General features: G+C 36.6%; 1 protein-coding gene across 1 annotated transcript in view; it reads left to right on the plus strand.

Moving 5' to 3' along the window:
• Positions 1–20,484, plus strand: part of ADGRV1 (adhesion G protein-coupled receptor V1) — a 264,845-nt gene that overhangs the window by 103,418 nt on the left and 140,943 nt on the right. Inside the window, exons 77-82 of the mRNA XM_031046194.2 lie at positions 1,762–2,169; positions 3,360–3,544; positions 4,709–4,958; positions 5,129–5,268; positions 6,854–7,014; positions 9,407–9,507. Of these exons, the coding sequence (XP_030902054.2) occupies positions 1,762–2,169; positions 3,360–3,544; positions 4,709–4,958; positions 5,129–5,268; positions 6,854–7,014; positions 9,407–9,507 (1,245 nt within the window). The remainder of the gene's footprint in view (positions 1–1,761; positions 2,170–3,359; positions 3,545–4,708; positions 4,959–5,128; positions 5,269–6,853; positions 7,015–9,406; positions 9,508–20,484) is intronic.

The raw sequence follows: 20,484 nt of genomic DNA on the forward strand, positions 1-20,484 counted from the left end.
TTCATCAATTTTATTCTATGTTCTTGAAGTACTAAACCTGACTCACGCCCCCTGTGAGTCCCTGCTTGCATCAGCAGGGCTGCCGGCTCTGGGCAAGTGCTGTCGAAGACTTGAAGCTCCCTTGGTGGCTCTTGCCACTCTGAGTTGAGGCTCCTGGACGCTGAGCTTCCCCCTGCACTGGTGTTGAAGGCGTCCTCTCTCGAGCTACTCACCTTAGCAATTGAATTAGGCCTGAAAGCATTATTTATGGGGAGGGTTTTTATAACGAAACATTGTTGCGCCCAGTGTGCTTATCCTTTATTTTATAATGTTTTGCATTCTATTGTTATATTGAATACATACCTATTTTCACTACACAGGTTTGCATGGTGTTGCCATGCATTTATTCTACAGTAGTTTGCCAGTGTTTTAGTTAGATCATGTAGTATTTTTACATTGTTTCCAGCTTATAGTTCATTATAATTTAAGTGGAGAAGAAATTGCTACTGGCCAGTGTACATTTAGGCTAAAGTTGGACAGTTTTAGGTTTCAAGGGTGCGTGGCCAAGTACCAAAGTATTGGTACCTGTAAAATAAGAGGTGACAGTGGACAGGAAGCATGAGGGCTATCTGGAAACAAATGTTTACATCATTCCAACAAAGGTTTATTAAACATTGCTCTTGTCACTAGTTGTGTTACTATCGCTTATTTTCCTGTTTCCTAATTATAAATTGGAAGGGATAAACAGAAGGAAACTTCTCACTCGAACTGGCATAGAATATGTGATCATGTGCTAGGGGAATTTTAAACAGATACACACTGCATTGGTTTAGCAAGTTCTCCTGTGAACTCAGAAATGTCTGATTTGTTCTATAAGTAAACTCTACTAATTAAAGCTAAATGTTTTCAAAATTGTAGTATTTCCCTAATAAAAATCCTAATTTTGTACAGTAGGAGGGCTTTACTTAAGAATGAGTATATACTTGTACTTACTAAATTAATAGATACAGTTGAAAAATCATGCATTTGAATAATAGTGTTAGTTTCTACTTAAGGAAAGTTTATTACATTACCAGACATAATATTAAGGTTATGGAAACTGACAAAAAAGAGCAAGAATGTGAAGAATGAAACAATATCTATAAAACTCATGGAAGGTAAATATAGTGCTACATCACAGGGAAATTAGGCTGTTTAGCATTCCTAAATAAGTTCACCTTTCTGCTTTGCATGTGAATTCCATAGTGGGTGTTTTTTTTCACCTTTGGACCAAAGTGGATTGTTCTCATTTTAACTATTTACACTGGGACTGAAAATACCGTGAATTGGCATTAGTTTGGGCACAGATTTCCAAAACCTATGCTCTGCTTTTGTTTTGTTTTTATGTGTCTGTGATACCTATCTGTACCTTGAACTGAGGGAGTTCATGCTGCAGGCACAAACTAAATCAACCCCTCCTTAATTCACATGAATGTGCTAATTTGTAACATCTGTTCATCCAGAAAAGCTTTGTGATTTTTGTGTGGGAAAAGCAAAAGAGTGATCCTATTTGCTATTGCCAATATACATGATTCTTCTCCTAGGTTGTCACTGACTACAAGTGACAGATTGCAGTTTCATTTAATGCAATCATGATATGATTCTTAAATGCTTTTTGAAAGAGGACTTCTTTTTTACGTAGTTAAATTTTACCCATTTAAAGTATGTGTGTTCTACAGCAGATGGTTTAGAACAATTTTATCTATCACAATGTTACCTAAACCTCTTTTGGTTTGTTTTAAGGAGCTACAAAAACCTGAACCTATTGGTCGGACATTCATATCTCCAGCTGTGGCAGGGCAGGATTTTGCAAGATCTGAAGGTTTATTGACTTTTGAACCTGGACAGAGAAATGTGTTTCTGGATGTGACACTGACCCCAAAGACAGCATCTTTAAACCCATTTCCTAAACGTTTCCAGATTGTACTTTCTAATCCCACAGGCAGTGCTAGAGTAGATGATGTGTATGGTATTGCTAACATCACAATTGTCTCAGATTTTGACTCCTTGCCAGTCTGGGGGCTGATGGATCAACTGCATCAGCCTCTTGATGACACCATTTTACACAGAGTCCTCCAGAATCTCAGTGTCAGAGTGGCTACAGAAATTACAGAAGAGCAGCTTACTGCTGTGATGCACATCATAGAGAAGGTAAATCTCTCCTGCTCTTACTTGAATGACCAGTGGCTTTAAAAAGAGTATAAAACTATGTGTGTAGTTTTAACTGGCCTGTGTCACAGGCCTGTGACAAGGTCAAGGTTAGTATTCTCACCAGTGAATCAAGGGCACAGAACAGAAAGGTAACAATAGAAACTGTAAAGTCCCACTGTCAAAGGAGAGGAAGCTGGGGACAAGAAAACTGGAGAGGGACTATGTGCAAGGGTATGTAGGGACAAGACAAGGGGGAATGGCATTAAGCTGACAGAGGCTAGATTTACATACTAGGTGTTATGAAGAAGTTCTTCCCTGTGAGGGTGCTGAGGCCCTGGCACAGGGTGCCCAGAGAAGCTGTGGCTGCCCCATCTGTGGCAGTGTTCAAGGCCAGGTTGGATGGGGCTTGGAGAAACCTGGTTTAGTGGAAGGTGTCCCTGCCCATGGCAGGGGGTTGTGACTGGATGAGCTTTAAGGTCTCTTCCAATCCAAACCATTCTGAGTCTCTGATTCTATGACTATGGTTTCTTGATTTTCAGGCCACATCTTTGTTTTAGCCCTGGCACAAGATGCTGAGCCCAAGGTTTGGTTGTATCTTCACAGCTCACTGCAGTCAACACACAACCAAATCCTGCAAGGGCCAGCTGAAGTCTGCCGTTCTATTAATCAGGCGTGCAGTTTGCCTTTCTCCCTGCGGTAATTTGGGGAATCAGATTGGCAGGGTAGCTGAGCACTTCAGCATTACATCAAAAGTCTGAGACTAGTTATGTCTTTCTGGACTTACAGGATAATGTAGAGAAGCTGGAAAACATTTAAATACATAGACACAAAGCAGTATAACAATATTCTTGAACAGTGTTTTTGTCTGTGTTGCTGTTTTGACACAGAATACAGAAAATAAGGGCAAAAATTGTCAGGACTCAATAATCCTTGATTTGTGAAAGAATGAAAACACCACATGGTTTCTTTAATAACCAAATCCCTATTAATAAGCATATCTTGATGTAGTTCTGACATAGGCTGCATCTCGTGCCTTGGCAGCCATGATCAGAAGGTGGAAAAGATATTCTGAACTCTCAGAATGAACACTGGGATAAAACTGAAGGCTTACTAAACTGTTCAACATGAGGAAATATTATGAGCAGACTTCTGCACGTGAAGTGTTGTTTGATTTCTTCTCCTCTCATTAGGTTACAGACATAGGTGAAAAACAGTTACTCACTGATAAAAGTAGAAATCTTTTCTATGAGATACTCTGTGCTCTGGCTAGCCCAAAACGTGAGGACACACGAGGATATAACCTGCTTGCTGGGGTGACTGAGAAGTTTGCTTTTTCCCTGTTGACCGGGATAATGTGTGGATCACTGGGAGAAAGGTTAGTAAACTTGAATTCATAACATGTTTTAGAAATATGTGACAACATACAAATGGCTGTCATCTGTCACCTACATGGAAATGCATTACACTGTGTCACACTCAAACAGCACTATACTGGCACTATCAGCTGGTGTCACATATAGCTGGTACAAAGATACAGCGTAGCTGTACGAGTAGGAATCAGGACAAATTAAGTCAACTTTGGCTCAAACACTGCCTGGAAAATATTCATTACTCTTATTAAGAAAATACTATGTAATTCTATGATGGAGAGCTATGTCCTAAGACTTAGAGGAGAACCACTAACCCAACATTTCTCCTGGCATTTTGTAATTTCTGCATGTTTTGTTTTGCTCACTTGAACATTATTTACAATTTTTTAAATGCTAAGTGTACTTTTCACATTTAGTTTCAAATTGGTATTTGTGTCTGCAAGTGCATATATAGTCAGGCTTATGCACAGTGGAAGTAGGTGACTGCAGAAATACATTGCACCCTTTTGTGAGTCAGATGGTTTAAAGCAGTGAATTCTCTCTGAATTTCTCCCTCTGTGAATCTATTAAACAACTGGTAGTTGAATTTAGGAAAAAAAAAATTCTTTTTACCCCTCAAAAAATCAACATAGTTTAGATTTCGATCACAACTTGTTTTGAAAATATAAATTTTCTTGCCACATCCTAAGTTGTAGGGGGTATGAATTCTATCTCAGCCAAAAGACAGTAAATGGCATAAATATCAACACTGTCCTGAACAGTGTCCAGAACTTGAAAGTTAAAATTCTTTATTCCAAGGTTTTTTGCATCATTGGTTGGGAAAAAGAGGTAAAGCAAGATCATACATTTTAATGTCTCATTCTTGTAGATTAATCTCTACATCAAGTTATAAAAATGAGTGTTATGATGATAACCCAGTTTACCATGGAGAGGTTTTGTTTGCAGATCATAGTGAGCAAAACCCAGGGGAGGGGAAATAGAGAAGCTGAAACACATAATAATTTAGCCCCTGGCTTTATCACAGAAACTGAAACTGTATATTAAATATCATAAAGACTAAAAATTATGGAAGAATAAAATATTAATTGCAACACATCTAAGAGCCATTCTGTGAAGAACAGTGAAGCTCATTTCCACTTACCAGCTCTATTGCTTTTCCAATTCAACAGAGGTATAAATATCCTTGACAGCTGCCCGTACATTGCAATAATGGCTCACAACTGGTTTCCTCAGCAAATCAATGGACACAGATTTGATGGAAAAGATGGGGATTCTATTCAAGTGCCTGAACATTTACTAGATGTCTCTGTTTCATTATCACCTCCTCAACGAGAGAACTGTGAATCTGTGCAGTTCACAGAATACAGCAGTCAGCAGTGGTTCATTACTGGAGATAAAGAACTTGCCCTGAAGAACAAGGTTTGAAGATAATGCAATTTATTTTTTCAAGAAATTAATTTAATTTAGATATTACTCAAGACATCTAAAATATATGTAAAATACTGTGAAATTTGTGTTTCTGATTAAAATGCAATCAACTGTTGCATTTTAATATTAAATTTGTATTTATGTTGTGCATGTTGTTTCAGGTTTTTTCTATGAGTTTGAAGGGTCGGAGTTCACAGCCTTTAAAAGATAACAATGAAGTAATTTATCGGATTTATGCTACAGGAAGTCGTGTTATTCCACAAAAGTCTCTATGTCTCCTCTGGAATCAAGCTGCTGAAAGGTTATTTTATTAACCAGTTTAGTTATCCAGTTTCTACCATGAACCTGTGTCTTTGCCTAATATGTGAAAACTCTGATTAGATCATTTGGAAGTATAAAATTATCCATTTTTGGATGTGTGTTTTTTCCTTATTTTTTCTGGCCTTTGTAACAGCACATAAAGCTTTCTCTGTAATAAAATATATTGTTATTTTAGCTCAGAAGTTTCTCAGTTTTGTACTGCTGACATTTTTCAGCAAAATACCATGTAGATTCTATTATGATGTGTTAGACAATGCTAACAGGACACAAATCTCCAAATTGTATCACTTCATTAATATTAATGACTCAAGTCCACTCTTAAAAAGCAGAGGACTAAACCTGCTTCTCTGGTATTGCTTCAAGTCACTGACTCAGAATGTGTCTAATTTGCTGATATCCACTCTTTTATTTGCATCTTTGAAAGACACTGTGTAAGTGAACCAAAAAAAAACTTGTTAATGGGCATCTTAGGATTTATGTAGACCAGTATCCTGCCTCCAGGAGTGGCTAAAAGTAAATTCCCAGGGAAGACTAAGACCAGGACAAGTATAAGTAGTAATTCCCCTAGCGTTAATACTCTCTAACTGTATTTGCGAATGTGATTTTGTGTATTTCATCCCCAAAGTGATTATCTGTCACAAACTTATCCAGTTTTTCCTTGCACCATCCAGAATTTCAGCATGGCTTTTGGCAATGAGCTCTGCAGGGCTATTATTTTTTGACAGAAAGGCCATCTGCAGCTGCTAGCTTAAATTGATGTCTCCTGGTTTTTAGAAGAAATGGTGAGCTGATGGTAATTTTTTGTTTTTGTTGCTACTCATACCATTACAAACCATGGAATAAACTTTTTCTGTGTATACTCTTCAATGCCCCCTTATTTGATTAGGCTGTCTTTCCTGTTCACACAATATAAATGAATATGGACAGAATTATATTCTGTGTCCTGCTGAGATTTAGTTGGTTTAGATATGGTTTCATTAGGCTGGCTGAATGATATCAGTCTGTTACTGATATAAACTATTTCTCTACAGAAAGGACATGCAGCAGAATGTATCTGTATTGTCTCCTTTTGTCTAGACAGTGTAGTACAGAACAGATGTGACTTCCACTAGAAGTGGCTTAGGATGTCAGTTGTAGTATCTTTTTTTCAAAATAGTTCAGCAATACTGAAAGAAGACAAAACATTAAGTTTAATTTCAAAACAACAAATAGCAATATAATATGTTCTCCATAATGGGGTAATGTATTGTGCAAGTTAAGAAATAAACTATTTGAAAAGCCAGGCAAACCTGTAAATCTTGTAGAAGCTTTAAAAATATGGCCACAAAAATTCTTGTATGGAAAAAATATTCATTATCATATATTTACAATTATTTTTACTTATGAAAGTAAAAAAAACCCAGAAAAACAAACCCAAAAAAAGCTATGTGCACCTGGAAGATTACACAATACCTACATTACAGTTTAGAAAACTTAGTGTTTCAGAAATGCAACAGCTTTCAAGCATACTTAGCATATAAATTACACAAATCCATTTCCAACTTTCTCAGTCTTTTGTTTTGCAGCTGGCTGTCTGATACGGGGTTCTGCAAAGTGACAGATGACTCGTCAGACTACGTGGAATGCTCTTGTTCTCATATGTCCATTTATGCAGTTTATGCCCAAACAGATAACTTGTCTTCATACAATGAGGCTTTTTTCTCTTCTGGATTCATCTGCATTTCAGGTCAGTTTGTTTAAGAAGTCTTCTCATTAATAACGACTGAGGACCACTAAGGCTGATTGATTTTGAGCAATTTTATTAACTGATGACAGTCTCTGTATCTAGAAGACTATTGGAGGAATCTTAACTAACTTCACAGTATTAAAGTTGTCATTTGGTTTGGTATTTTCACAATGACAAATTTTGCCACTTTTGGAAAAAAGAATCCAGCAAGTATGTTTCTTTGTGATGCTTTATTGAACCATGCAAAAGAGAAATATGTTATTTATTTGGGAGAGGAACCTTAGAAGACCCAAATTCACCAGTATTTCTAGCAGCAGTACAGTTGTCCTTGGTGTCAAATATTTTAGGTGCTTTTCTACCTTGCCCAAAAGTTTTTTGACAATTTTAGTTGTCACTTTACACTCAGAAGTGGTAAGTAGAGGGAGATAGATTCCATGTCATGCATGAGAGTTTAACCTATGAGAATCATGACTCCATTGACAGGTACAACAGGTACAACAGCCTTTGCAGAAGTCCCAGAATGTCAGACAGGAATTAGGAGATCTGAGTTTTAAACTCCATTTGGCTTCCAAAGGAGAAGAAAACTACAACTTTCATATTGCAGTCAGTTTACTATTATGTTTCAGGTAGTCCTACGTGAAGGTAAATTTTTCATCTTGTGTTCATAGGCACTGTGGAAGCAGGAACCTGAGAGTAAAATGATCACCAAGAAAACACGCTAAAGAGACTCTTAGTCTAACCTCAAGAAATTTAAATGGGGTCTGGGACAGCTCCTTGTGAGGTTTATGCTGTCTATACTAGACCATCAGTGTATAACAAAAACAGTGCAATCACCTGAATCTCCTGTTTATGCTGTCCCAGCAAATTGCCTTCAGGGGCTAAAGCTAAGCTCCTTAAGTGTTTTTAAACCACAGCCATAAAAAAAGAGGACAGGGAAGAAAACCCTCTGTTTTTCAGCTACACTGTACAAATTGATTGTTTTATGCAATAATGAAAGAAATTTTTAGCTGATAAAAATAAGCAGATTTTAAAATACAGCTAAGCTTCTCTGATTGTGTTAGTGAAAGTAAAATAAAGGACAAAGTATAATAAACAAATATTAATTAATGGTTTACAGAAAAAAAAGTAAATTGATGAGACAAATATGCAATAGAATGCAAAATTATATAGCAACTGAAGAAAAACCTAACAAAGTAACCAAATATGCTGTTGACACTGAAGCTAAGAGAAATATTTTGCTGAACTGGAAGGAATAAAGACCTGCAGAACTGGTCATTTATTGTAGTTGTGTCATAATAATGTATTTAGAAACTAGAACAGTTTGGCCAGGTTAAGTGTTTGCCTTGAATATAACTTCAATGACTTTTAGCTTCTTCAGCTGGATGAAGGTGTTTACTTACACAGTTGTAGATATATCTATTTAAATCAAGTAATTAACAAATGGCTTTATATTTAAGAGCTGTAGGGATATTACTTATTTCTTTAACATTCTCATCTAAGTGTGAAGAATTAAAAGGAAGAAAAAAAAAAGAAAAAATAGCACAGTAGAGTGAAATAGAATATTATTATTTCCAAACTTTTATTGTGCAGATAGTTGTATAAGTATCACTATCTTATTTTTGAAAGGTTTAGAAGTAATTCTGTCTTCAATGGTTTATTTCATTCATATCTTACAAATACTTGTAGTTGAGCAACCAGTCTGTCCCAAGAGTATGTAAAAGATCTGCCTTATGTATCCAAATTCCTGCTCTTCTTGGGCTGTATAAGTGCACAATTAGCTCTACACGAACTTTAGCAATGTTTTCCTCAGTTTCTTAGCTTTCTCAGGGTCCTACTTCCAAGAACAGCTTACTGGTAGGTAAGGGGCTCTTTTCTGTTCTGTTCATGTTCACAATGAATTAATGAGATAAAATTGACATTACTTTTTCTGAGTACTGCTGTAATAGATTTCTATGCTGAACACAAAATGAAATGGGAGACTTAGAAGGTTATAGCTATCTCCTAAAACAATGCTATCCAAGTGGAGGCAATTTTTTATTTGTTTCAAAGCATTTTTGAATGCAATAATATGAACACTGAACCTTGCTTTTTGTTTACCTATTATGACAATCATCCATATCATTCAGAAATTTTAAAAACTTTGTAAAAATGCCTTGTTTACATTATGCAATTACTTTAGCTCTCAAACCTATGAAAAAATTAAATAGACATTAGTACTTGAGCAATGAGTTAATAAGTGAGCCCAGCATGAGCCAAAGTGAACATACTATCTCTGTAATGTTTTTATATAGTAATCTACACCTTCAAGAGACCAAATATTGTTGTTCTTACCCACCATAGTTTCTTAGCCTAATCTTTAAATCACTCCCTTGTTTGTTTTGTTTTTGTATAGGTTTCACTTTGGCTATTCTCTCCCACCTTTTCTGCACCAGGTGTGCAATGTTTGCAGCTAAACTTCTCACTCACATGATGGTTGCTTGTTTGGGTACTCAGGTAAGAAAAAATGCTGAAGTTCGTAAGTGTAAATCAAGTAAATCTTTCCTTTACCTCACTTCCATGGCCATGTCTGAACAGACCTTTTTCACAGTGTAGACACTTTTGGAAAATGTACACTTTCAACATATGATACTTATAATTGATCCAATATTCATATCTTATATTGGAAATTCAGTTGAAATTATAATTTTTCTCAGAATATTTAGAGAAAATTTATGGATGATATAGCCATGTGAAAAGGTGGGGAAATATGGGAAATAATAAATGTTATTATTCCCATAAATAAATTCCCATAAAAATTTATCCATAAATAAATTCCCATAAAATTCCCAATAAATGTTATATTCCCATATGCTATATGGGAAATAATAAATGTTTTTAATGATGGAGTATATAATTGAGACAAAGAGTTCCATCATTGACATCATTATTTATGAAGTAGATTAGTGTCAGTAATCATTAATTCTGTGGAAAAGGTTTGGTTTGCGTAGTACATGATGAAAGCTCTTTTGCACTCTATTGTCTCAAGGAAGGTATAGCTATGAAAAATTTAAATAATAAAAGAGATTAAGCTGTATAAAGTCCTCCTAGTTCTCTCATACTAGTTCAAATAATAGGTAATATAATGTCAGCAAACTGAAGGAGCATATAAAAGGAGAATATGTCTGTATGTCCTATAAAATATAATGTCCTCAGCTTTGGTAAATCTGGTGAAAGGGACAGCTATGACTACTCTCAAATATCTTAAAATTACTTTATAGAAAGATTCCTTTAGAAGGAGCTTTTATGTATATTCTTAATTCTATAAAGGTGATGTAAATTTAAATTTGTAGGCTGAAAGCAGGGGTGCTGGGAGATGTAAAGCAGATTAGCAGGCAGGTACTTAGAGGAATGTGTGATGTAAGGGAAATACTCAAATTCAGGGTAATTGGAATAGCCCTGTGTTTCCTGTAAAAGTTTAGTGACTGGCATCTTTCTCAAACAATCTTTTGTGTACTGACATGTTTAGTATATAATTTTATCATGTTACCTGATGCTATAGCTTTTGGTTGCACAGTGGATAATGTTTATCATGCAGCTGGACTTAGAAGGAGCAAGAAAGGTTCTCACAGCTTTTCCAGATATCACTTCATACCAGCAGAATTCTTGCATAACTTAGGTGAAGAGCTGAGGCATAACTGTGTTCAAAGTTCTGAAAACCCCCAAATAAGTCAAATGTTAAATAATATCTCAAAATTTGTTGTACCTTCCATTTGATTTTTTTTGAGTCATTATTTGTGTGACCTACCTTGATTCTCAGATTTGGCCTAGTTATTTTGTAAGATGTCTTTATCATCCTAAGAGTTACTTAGCTGTGGTAGTAGTGAATTTGTTTATTTCTGAAGATAACCTGAATAGGAGTAGTGCGTGCAGTTCTGGTGCCCTCAACATAAAAAGGACATGGAATTGTTGGAACAGGTCTAGAGGAGGGCCATGAGGACAAACAGGGGACTGGAGCACCTCCTGTATGAAGACAGGCTGAGAAAGTTGGGGCTGTTCAGCCTGGAGAAGAGATGGTCTCTCAGCATGGAGACCTCATAGCAGCCTTCCAGTGTCTGAGAGAGACCTGTAAGGCTGCTGGGAAGGGACTATTCATTAAACTTAAACAGGCTAAATATTAACAGGCTAAATATTTCTAAAAAGTTTTTCATTCCTTTCCATTCTGTTGTTTACTCAAAGAATCATGATGTCTCCAACAAACATTATTTCTTGAATAATTAGTTAGTCATGGTATTTTGTTTGTTTAACCAGCATAAGTTCATGCAACAATACCTTAAATTCACAAGCAAAAAATTACTGGGTTGAGATAGATTTTCAGTTTCAAAGTAAATACAAGTAAAATTTATATATTTTAAAAAATAAAATATAATGAGAACATACTTCACAGTGTCTCCATACAGCCATGCTAATTGATAAAATTCTTTTCAAACAACTATAAACCTAGATTACAGTCTTATAGAAACCACTGCTTATGACTCCCATGCTTTTCTTGGGAATTCCAAGGGAGAAATACATTAGTAAGCACTCTGGCTTGTGGCTTGTGCATGTATATTCAGCTTGATGCATCTTGTCCACATTAAATTTCAGTGTTTCAGTAAATTTCATAGGCCTTTTCTGCAGCATATGATGACTATTGCAAATGACATGCCATGTGCTGAGTTCTCCATTTAGGGTTTTTTGTTATGTGTGCACTGTTGAGCTGCTCCATATATGTGCAGTAGCTATTTCACTGAAATATTTGAGCATTCCAAATCTGTTCCCAGCAATAATTCTATGATTATATGAATAATTGTGTACAAATGGCCTGCTATTCTTCAGGCCACTAATGAAAATTTAAGTTTAACGGTTAAATAGAAAAAAAGGCATATGGGGAACTGTGTCATCCTATTTTTGTCTAAAAAGCATTTATTTTCTAATTTAATCAGTCCTCAAGATACAGTAGCACTTAGCACCATCATCCATCAGTGTCATATCTGTAACAATGACCAAGCTGGCAAGCCAAATTCATCCTACTGTTAACTTTGATAGAAATGCATGATAAAGAATTATGCTTACTGTGTTTAACTGTTTAAAAGCTGTTCATTATTCAACTTGAGCAAAAATACAAACATACATGCTACCTAAGAAATTGTGCAAACAATCCTAGTTTAAAAATTGTTAAACATTTATTTGAAAATGATGAACTGCCAACTATAAATTTTAAATCTGTTGTTTCATTAATTGGTCTTACTCAAATTTGGAGAAAGATAGAAAACACAATTCTGCCAGAACTAAAGTAAATTTTAAAGATGATATGATATCTCCAAGAGATAATGAAGGAGCAGGATATGAATGAATGATCATAGAGCCTGTAACTTCTGTCATTATATAAAAATGAAAATTCCTGCTTTTACTGTAGAATGTTTTTTCTGATGTTTTTAATCTTAACCCTTCTCTTCCAAACTAGGGGAATTCTCACTTTTCCTCTACATTATCAAAACCCAAAAGAAATTGTCAGATATACTTGGGTAGAAGGATTTTGTAGAGCCTGTTCCAGGATGTGGTGGGCAGAGTACCATCCACCATAGGGCAGCCTATGCCAGTGAGTGGCTGAGTAGCCTTTCTCCTGGCAACAGAGAGAAACCTTCATGTCAGTTTAGTCCTCCTTTATAGTAAGCCCACACATTTAATCAGCTGATAGGAAATACTAATTAAACAATTGTTTCTGACGAAGCCTGGTGCAGAGCTTCACTAAACTCTGTGTCCATATGAAATATGAACCTTGTGGGATAGGAAACAATAAATATTTTCATGTATGAAAGGTGAGGGAATTTGCTTTATAAAACCCAATTGTCTTTGAGGACAACTAGGCCTGAGATTTCCTTGCTCTAATTTCCTTGCTGTATACTGACAGCAGTAAATAATGCTGAATGTGTTACCATCAGCCCTTCATGGAGCTGAGGAACCCATAAGGTTTGAAAGGGCACAGCAGAAACAAAATTGAACTGGAGTGATCTAGAAATTCAGGAGAGATTCTATGTGTATTACTTACAATGTGGTAAGTGGAAAAGATTTCCACTTCTGTTAGAGGAATATTAGAAATTATTAAATAAAACTGGATATCCTTTCTACTTTGGATGATTTGATGTCACTAAAGTGACCAGAATCTTTCTCAAATGACTATTCAGCCATTAGCTCCCTTGCTGGGGTTTCTTAAAGATGTTATGCAATCTCTCTGTCCCTGCACAACTTGTGTTAAGTCAACTGTGGAATATTCCATTCATCCTGGGATAAATAAAGTTTGCATATAGCATGAACAGATTTTCCAGCTAAACCTTTTGATGCCATATTTCCTAATAAAGGAAGACAAATCTTCTAGTAATCATCTGATCTCACAGGAATAAATAAGTAGATACTCTCAGCAGTCCTGCTTACTTTTATAGAGGATGGGGTCACACTCAGGAGGCAGCATTAGATTTCAGTCGATACCACATGATGTACTTAGTCGATCAAGCGTAAGAATGACAGTTATGTTTTCCAGCAACTTTGCATTTACAGTTAATTTTCATTTTATAAAAAAGTAGCAAATTCAGCTTAAAATGCCGTGTTTCTGTTAAAATTACATGCAATTTTAAGGCACTTGTTTGGGATATAAGAAAGGAAAGCTGCATCAGCAAGGATGTTTATGCAGGTAAGCTGCTTTCACCAGTTCCTTATGTGACATTTATATGATCACAGTTAAATGTCAGCTGGTTTACAAACAGTCACACTGACACAGGGCATGTGATGCATGTACCCTATTCCTGCTGATAACACATTCCAGTGTAATAATGCAACATGTAATGATTTCTTGGAGTCTCACCTATTTTCTTTGTTACCTTTGCAAGAAGAATTAGCAGATAAACTTTTTCTTCCAGTGACTATGTCAGTAGATTTCATACTGTATTGGTTATTTGTTAGCTGATTTCAGTAATTCCCACCAATTCAGTGCCCTTTTCAACCCCAGAGCATGGGGTAAAGTTCATGCAACTTCTTTCAGAAGCAGTTTCAGCCTAGTGAAAAGTCAAACTATTTGGGGATTAGTTTACATAAAAGACAATTTCATAGTAATCTAAATTGAATGTTTTTTTTAGTAGAGCAAAAAAATTTTATGATCAGTAATGCTCTAAGGACCTATCTCTATTAAATTACACTACTACTTGTGAGTCCATGATATCCAAGAAGAATCAGTTAGACAAAGGTGGAGCTAATCAGGGATGTGTAGTAGAAGAAACCATCATTTATCTCAAGGTTTCAGTGACTTTATAAGCTGTTTTGTTATTTCACATATGTACGTGTATGCACACATTTTAAAGATGTATATGTAAGGTATCCTCAGCTGTATGATAAGGTATATGAGGTCCTATATAATCTGAGGATCAAGAAATCCTTATCTCAAGCAGTGGGGCACCTGACCATCAGATAAGTATTAAGCATAATACAGCAGTGAGGGAAGGCTGTTACATTAAAAAAAGCATCAGTTCCTTACCCTGAACCTTATTGTAGTATATTTCTCCTTTTTCCAGTAGAGGGACCCATTTTGCCTCTGGAGTTACATCAGATAGCAAATTGCTGTTGCTCTGAGAAGCTTGATATAAACATGACACCATCTGCAGATACATAAAACTAAAGCTCAGGCAAAAATAAAGGTAGTGCAGATGCTGTAAGAGTGGATCTTTAAGGTCTCAATCAAGGAGAGTGGAGATGTAGAATCAGCTGAAATACCTCTACTCCATGGACAAAGGACAAGAAGTATTTTAGTAGTCATGGCCAGGTGATGGAGTGTTTAAGAAATAAATATGAAATACTTAATGTAATTTAAATTTTATGTTACGTTTTCCCTTCCACCAGCATAGGACTTTGGTCTCTCATTGATAACACTAGAGCAGTACCCATTTATTTATATTTATACTGTTGCTGTTCATAGGAATAATGTTACTTTACAATCCGTGTTCACTTTTCTGATGTTGATTCACCATGTAATGTTAATGCACAGGCAGCTAGTATCTCCTTGTAGATTATTTCCTGGTGTTTGCCAAAACTCAGCTATATGAGCAGTACTATAACATATGTTAGAATGCTGCTATATTATCTCACACCTCCTATCCTCATTGCAAGCAGTCAAATGTTCTGTTTATCACTTTAAATTATAAGAGTGTGAGATTTCTATCAGTTAATGCCTTCCAGCTCTTTTTTTTTACCTTATTTTTTCCCAACAACACAAACAGTTGGGGACCACACAGAGAGAGGAACAGATAGCAACATTCACAACTTGCCTATTCATTGCTTTTCTCTCTATCTTACTGTGAACCAGGTTATACTGCTGCCTCTCTCTGCTTCATGCTTTTCATTGTTCAACTCTTAATTAACTTAAACACCCATTTTCTGCCTCTTCCTCTGCCTTTGTTCTGTCTACTCACATGTGCCATTTTGCCATAAGAAAAGGGCAGATATTACTTCTAATTAGCAAATCTCCCATTGCTCATTTCTCTACCTAAGGCTTTACTCAGCCCTGTCTTTATTGAGAGAAGAGCCTCAGAGGTTGCAGTTACCTAAAAATTCATGAAAACAGCTGTGCAGTCTTAATGTCAAGCTTCCAAACCAGCTTATCTATTGGAGGAAGTAATCCATAGGCTTTCATGAACAATAATGCCTCTATAGTTTTCCTTTATAGCTAATTAAAATTGTACTAACCATTGAATGTTTAGCTTCTAGTTTTATTCCACCACTGTCACTTTATTTGCTTACTTTCATGTGCAAGAATATATGCAAGAATATTTTAAAAGGGTCTTTCTGTTTCCACCTTTGGTAGGTTTATCATGATCACCTACTTCTTATCTTCCAGGCAGCTGATGTTCCAAACAAAGTAGGTCAACAAGTCTCCTTCAAGATTTAATTAGATAAATTATTGGTATAAATGAAACCAGAGCCTGACCTTGTCAGATTCATATGGCAAGTGTAATTTTAGGTGTTCTGTGTTCCTGATTGCATTTGAAAATAAGTGAATAAGGTTTTAATAAATACCAGTTTAATCATGATTGCAGTTAAGTACACTTGTATAGTTTTTGATAGTCTAGTCATCAGGCTGAAGTAGAATTTTATACACTGGTGGATCTGATTGAGTTCACATGGGTTTTACTGTTGTTGTAGAGAAACTGCCTTTCTAAATGACATTATGTGGATTTCTAAGAGTCAAACAAGCAGGTCATAACACAAAGGCAAGGCAGACTGTTCATTTTGGTTATGCTTTTGTTCTTCCATATATGTCATGTCAGTATTTTGTATTTTCACTATGTTTTGTGAGGTCAAGCAGGTGTCCTTATGTGTGCTTTGAGGGTGATTGTGCTCTACAGTGTCCAGGTTCAGGAAAAGCCAACCTTGAAAGTAGGTTAGGAAATAATTTATCTTTTTGAGGTGGAAGAAATTTCTGGAACAAAAAAGTGAATCCCTGGTTCACGATAGGTGACCTGCTTTCTAATGTGTTCCCACAATGAGAACAAAGTAGGGCAGGGAGAAACCAAGCAGTCATACTGTGTCCCCTGTGAAGGTATTCAGTCCTCTAACTCTGAAACACATGGGTATTTTGTCTTTCATAGGTGTGCATGATTCAGCACAAAATATGTGACAGGCAGATAGAGAAATGTGTAGCTGAACACTGTAGATACAGAACTGTCCTGTGTAAAATCATGCTTAGATGTGGTACAGCTGTTTGTTACTCCTGAAGTATTTATAAAATACTGCAAGCTGTGCTTGAGTATAATATGTAATCAAGATACAGTTGTGTACTTCCAATACAATTACGAACATTTTCAAAAGGTGTCCATGAGAGATAAAGAACTGAGGTCTATTACAAAATCTACCTGCACACTAGATCATGGTCTTTAATTGGTGCAGATCCTTGCAGTCTTTTACCTTGGAGGAGAATTTTGGGTAGAGGGGTGGTTAATGTGTTCTTAAACCATCATCTTAATGGTTTCCAAGTCATTAATTCATTGTGATAAGTGGAATCTTACACTTGACATGGGGAAGGCTAAAGTGATGTTCATACATTTGTCTTCGTATTTTGTATAAACATGTACTTTGCCTTCTACTCTATGCAGGCCAATATATGGCATTAATACTTTGCAGTTCATTACTAACTTTTAGCTGAGATCAGACATGACAGTCACTTATCATTTCAAGATAATTATTAATCTGGGTGTCACAGCTTCCCAACTTTGAGGAAAAAAAGCTTTCAGGATATATTTTATCATAAATGTTATCAATTGTTAAAATATGTTTTGATAAATTTGGACAGGTTTCCTAAAGCCTTGTGTAAATGTGCTTTTGCTAGAAAAGGAGTGGCATAGAAGCAAATAAGGAAGCTGGATGAAATGTTTTTCCCCATGTGATTAGTAAGTCTAAAGCATTAGCTCTTCAGCCACCTTCTGTGTTATAAAATCCTACAAATTAGCGACTTAAAGGTCACATTTATCTTCCCCTATCTATGTGAACTTTGCCCTCCATAATGTATCCTTGGTTGTGTTTATTTAATACTTTTAAATGAATTTAGCTTTGAGGCTCCTAGCATTTAGATTGTAAGCTTTCTTTGTTCTGTGCCTGTATGCTTAGTACTACTTGATGGATAAAATAAAAGGTGAACTTGATCTTCATTGTACTAATAGATCATTCTTGACATAAAAAGTAAATGCAAGGCTATGCTGATCTGTTTAGAAGCATTAATGAAAAATGGGTCTTTTAATCACAAGTACAAATAAGAAGTTAGTCATTTGAAATCCAGTGATAACCATGAACCGAGGCTGCAGCAGAGCTTGGCTCTGGCCAGGAGCAGGAGTCACTGGGAATTTCCCACCAAACCTTCACTCTCTTGTTGTCCAGAAGATTTTCCTTCAGATTTATAATAAGCTTTTCCTAAGCTGAGACTTGTTTAGAGGCCCAGAAAACATGCACTGTAAAATAATAAAACGTGATAAAAGACCTCTCTGAAGATAACTGTTCACAGCCATCAGTCTAAATGTGCTGCTGAAGTATGTGACACTTGTCCACACACACAGAACTGTGGTAACTTTCAAGGCATTTGCTAATGCTTTAGGCCTTTCAGGTTTTATCTTTATATTCAGACCATTCACAAGGCAGAAACACAATGCTTCATCTTGCTGATCTAAAGCAGTGTGCTCAAAGGCATGTGTCATTCTTTCCTCCAGCTTTCACAATGGCAGGTGTTCTTTCACCCCAGGAAAAAGCACCTTCAGAAACTTTCTTTGGAAATGCTGAGATGCAGAGATACTATTAGTGAGCCTGATAAATGTCAGGTTCCAGTATATAATTTTCTTATCAAAGGAAAAAAAAATCAGTTTATTTTTCTAACCTCTGAAATTCTGACACATATCTTGAAAATGTTACAATATTTTAAAGGACTCTGCTAACATTTATAGAATCACAGAATTGCAGACTGGTTTGGGTTGGAATAGACCTTAAGGTTTATCCAGTTCCAACCCCCTGCCACGGGCAGGGACACCTTCCGCTAGACCAGGTTGCTCCAAGCCCCTGTGTCCAACCTGGCCTTGAACACTGCCAGGGATCGGGCAGCCACAGCTTCTCTGGGCAACCTATGCCAGGGCCTCAGCACCCTCACAGGGAAGAACTTCTGTCTAAGAGCTCATCTCAATCTCCCCTCTATCAGCTTAAAGCCATTCCCCCTTATCCTGTCCCTACAGGCCCTTGTCCAAAGCCCCTCTCCAGGTTTTGCTTGTTTATTTTTACAGTTCCTTGTAGTCCAATTTCAGGATGTGTTTAGTGTTGTCATATGCATGAAATTCAGTTCCAAGCCTAATCCCACTGCTGAGCTCTGGTTTGCTAACTTTCAGTCAGATCGAGTTGAATATTTACACTGAACTGACTCTATAATTACAATAGTAGCCTGAGGAGTAGGCCCTGCCCTGAAATGTTTGTTCTTTAAAATTTTTTGAGAATGATAACATGGAAAATATGTTTAACAAGAGCAGGGATGATTTTACTGTCCCACTGAACAGATCAGCAGTATTCGAAAAGCAAATGGTTTTTCTACAAAGCCTAGGTTATCCTACAGGTGTTGATAAACTTGAACTGGGCCTATGTAGTTGGTTTTTTTCTATGTGATATTAACATGTTACATCCCTGTTGTAGTTTGATCCCAGTCAGCAATTAAGCACAACACAGCCACTTACTTGCTCCCTGACAATGAGATGGGGGAGAGAATAAGAAGAGTAAAAGTGAGAAAGCTTGTGGGTTGAGATAAAGACAGCTAAATGGGTAAAGCAAAAGCCAGGTGCACAAGAAAAGCAGAGCAAGGAATCTGTTTACCTCTTCCCATGGTCAGGCAGGTGTTCAGCCATCCCTAGGACAGCAGGGCTCCATCATGTATAATGGGTACTTGGGAAGGCAAATACCACTACTCCAGACATCCCCACTTCCTTCTTCTCCCCAAACTCTAAATGCTGAGCATGATGTCCTATGGTCTGGGCTATCCCGTGGGTCATGGGATCAGCTGTTCTGGCTGTGTCTTTCCCAACTCCTTGTTCACCCCCAGCTTGCCTGCTGGTGGGATGGGGTGAAGAGCAGAAAAGGCCTTGGCTCTGTGTGAGCACTGATCAGCAGTAATGAAAACATCCCTGTGTGATCCACACTGTTTTCAGTGTAAATCCAAACCAGAGCCTCCTACCAGCTAGTCTGGAGAAAATTAACTCTACCCCAGCCAAAACCAGCACCTCCCCCCCAGCTATTTGGACTTGTAGGTATTGTAACACTGATCCATCAGTGTTAATAATACAACCATATCGTAGATCAGATTACAGAGCTTTGCTGGTCTGTGTAGAATTTTTCATGTTCTTTTCTAGATTAGATTTTTTTCCTTCATTTTTCTTAAACCTGTGTGGTCAGAGAAATACTGTGAGAACGTATTATTTGCTGTTCTCTATTGTTACCTATTTTTACTTTAGGTGCTAATATAGCCCTCCTAACTTTAATATGTGTAAAGCCAAAGGCATGGAGTAGGTTAAGGAATAAGTGTGCTTTTAATATATCTTTTAATTGGAATTTTAACAAGTCTGGAAGCCTGTTAAAACTAAGAAAAAGTTCTGTAGATCTCCTTTAGAATTTTAAAAATAATTATGTCCTCTGTCTTCATAGTTTCCCTTTCCTCAATGTACTGAGGTTTCTTTCTAAGTACACAGAAAGAGACTGCTACTTGTTTATTTTAGAGATCTGGAGGTTGTTTTGCTTTGGCAGACTTTCTTATGTTGTTATAGATCATCAATATATCACTTACTGATTCTCAATCCACTTTGGCAATGTGATAAGATTTTGGCCTTTTTTCTTCTTGGTTATTCTTGTTTTCAGACTTCCATACTGAAAGTTCTGAATCCCTAAGTTTCTTGT

This window comes from Melopsittacus undulatus, chromosome Z (assembly GCF_012275295.1).
Source record: "Melopsittacus undulatus isolate bMelUnd1 chromosome Z, bMelUnd1.mat.Z, whole genome shotgun sequence".
Taxonomy (NCBI): domain Eukaryota; kingdom Metazoa; phylum Chordata; class Aves; order Psittaciformes; family Psittaculidae; genus Melopsittacus; species Melopsittacus undulatus.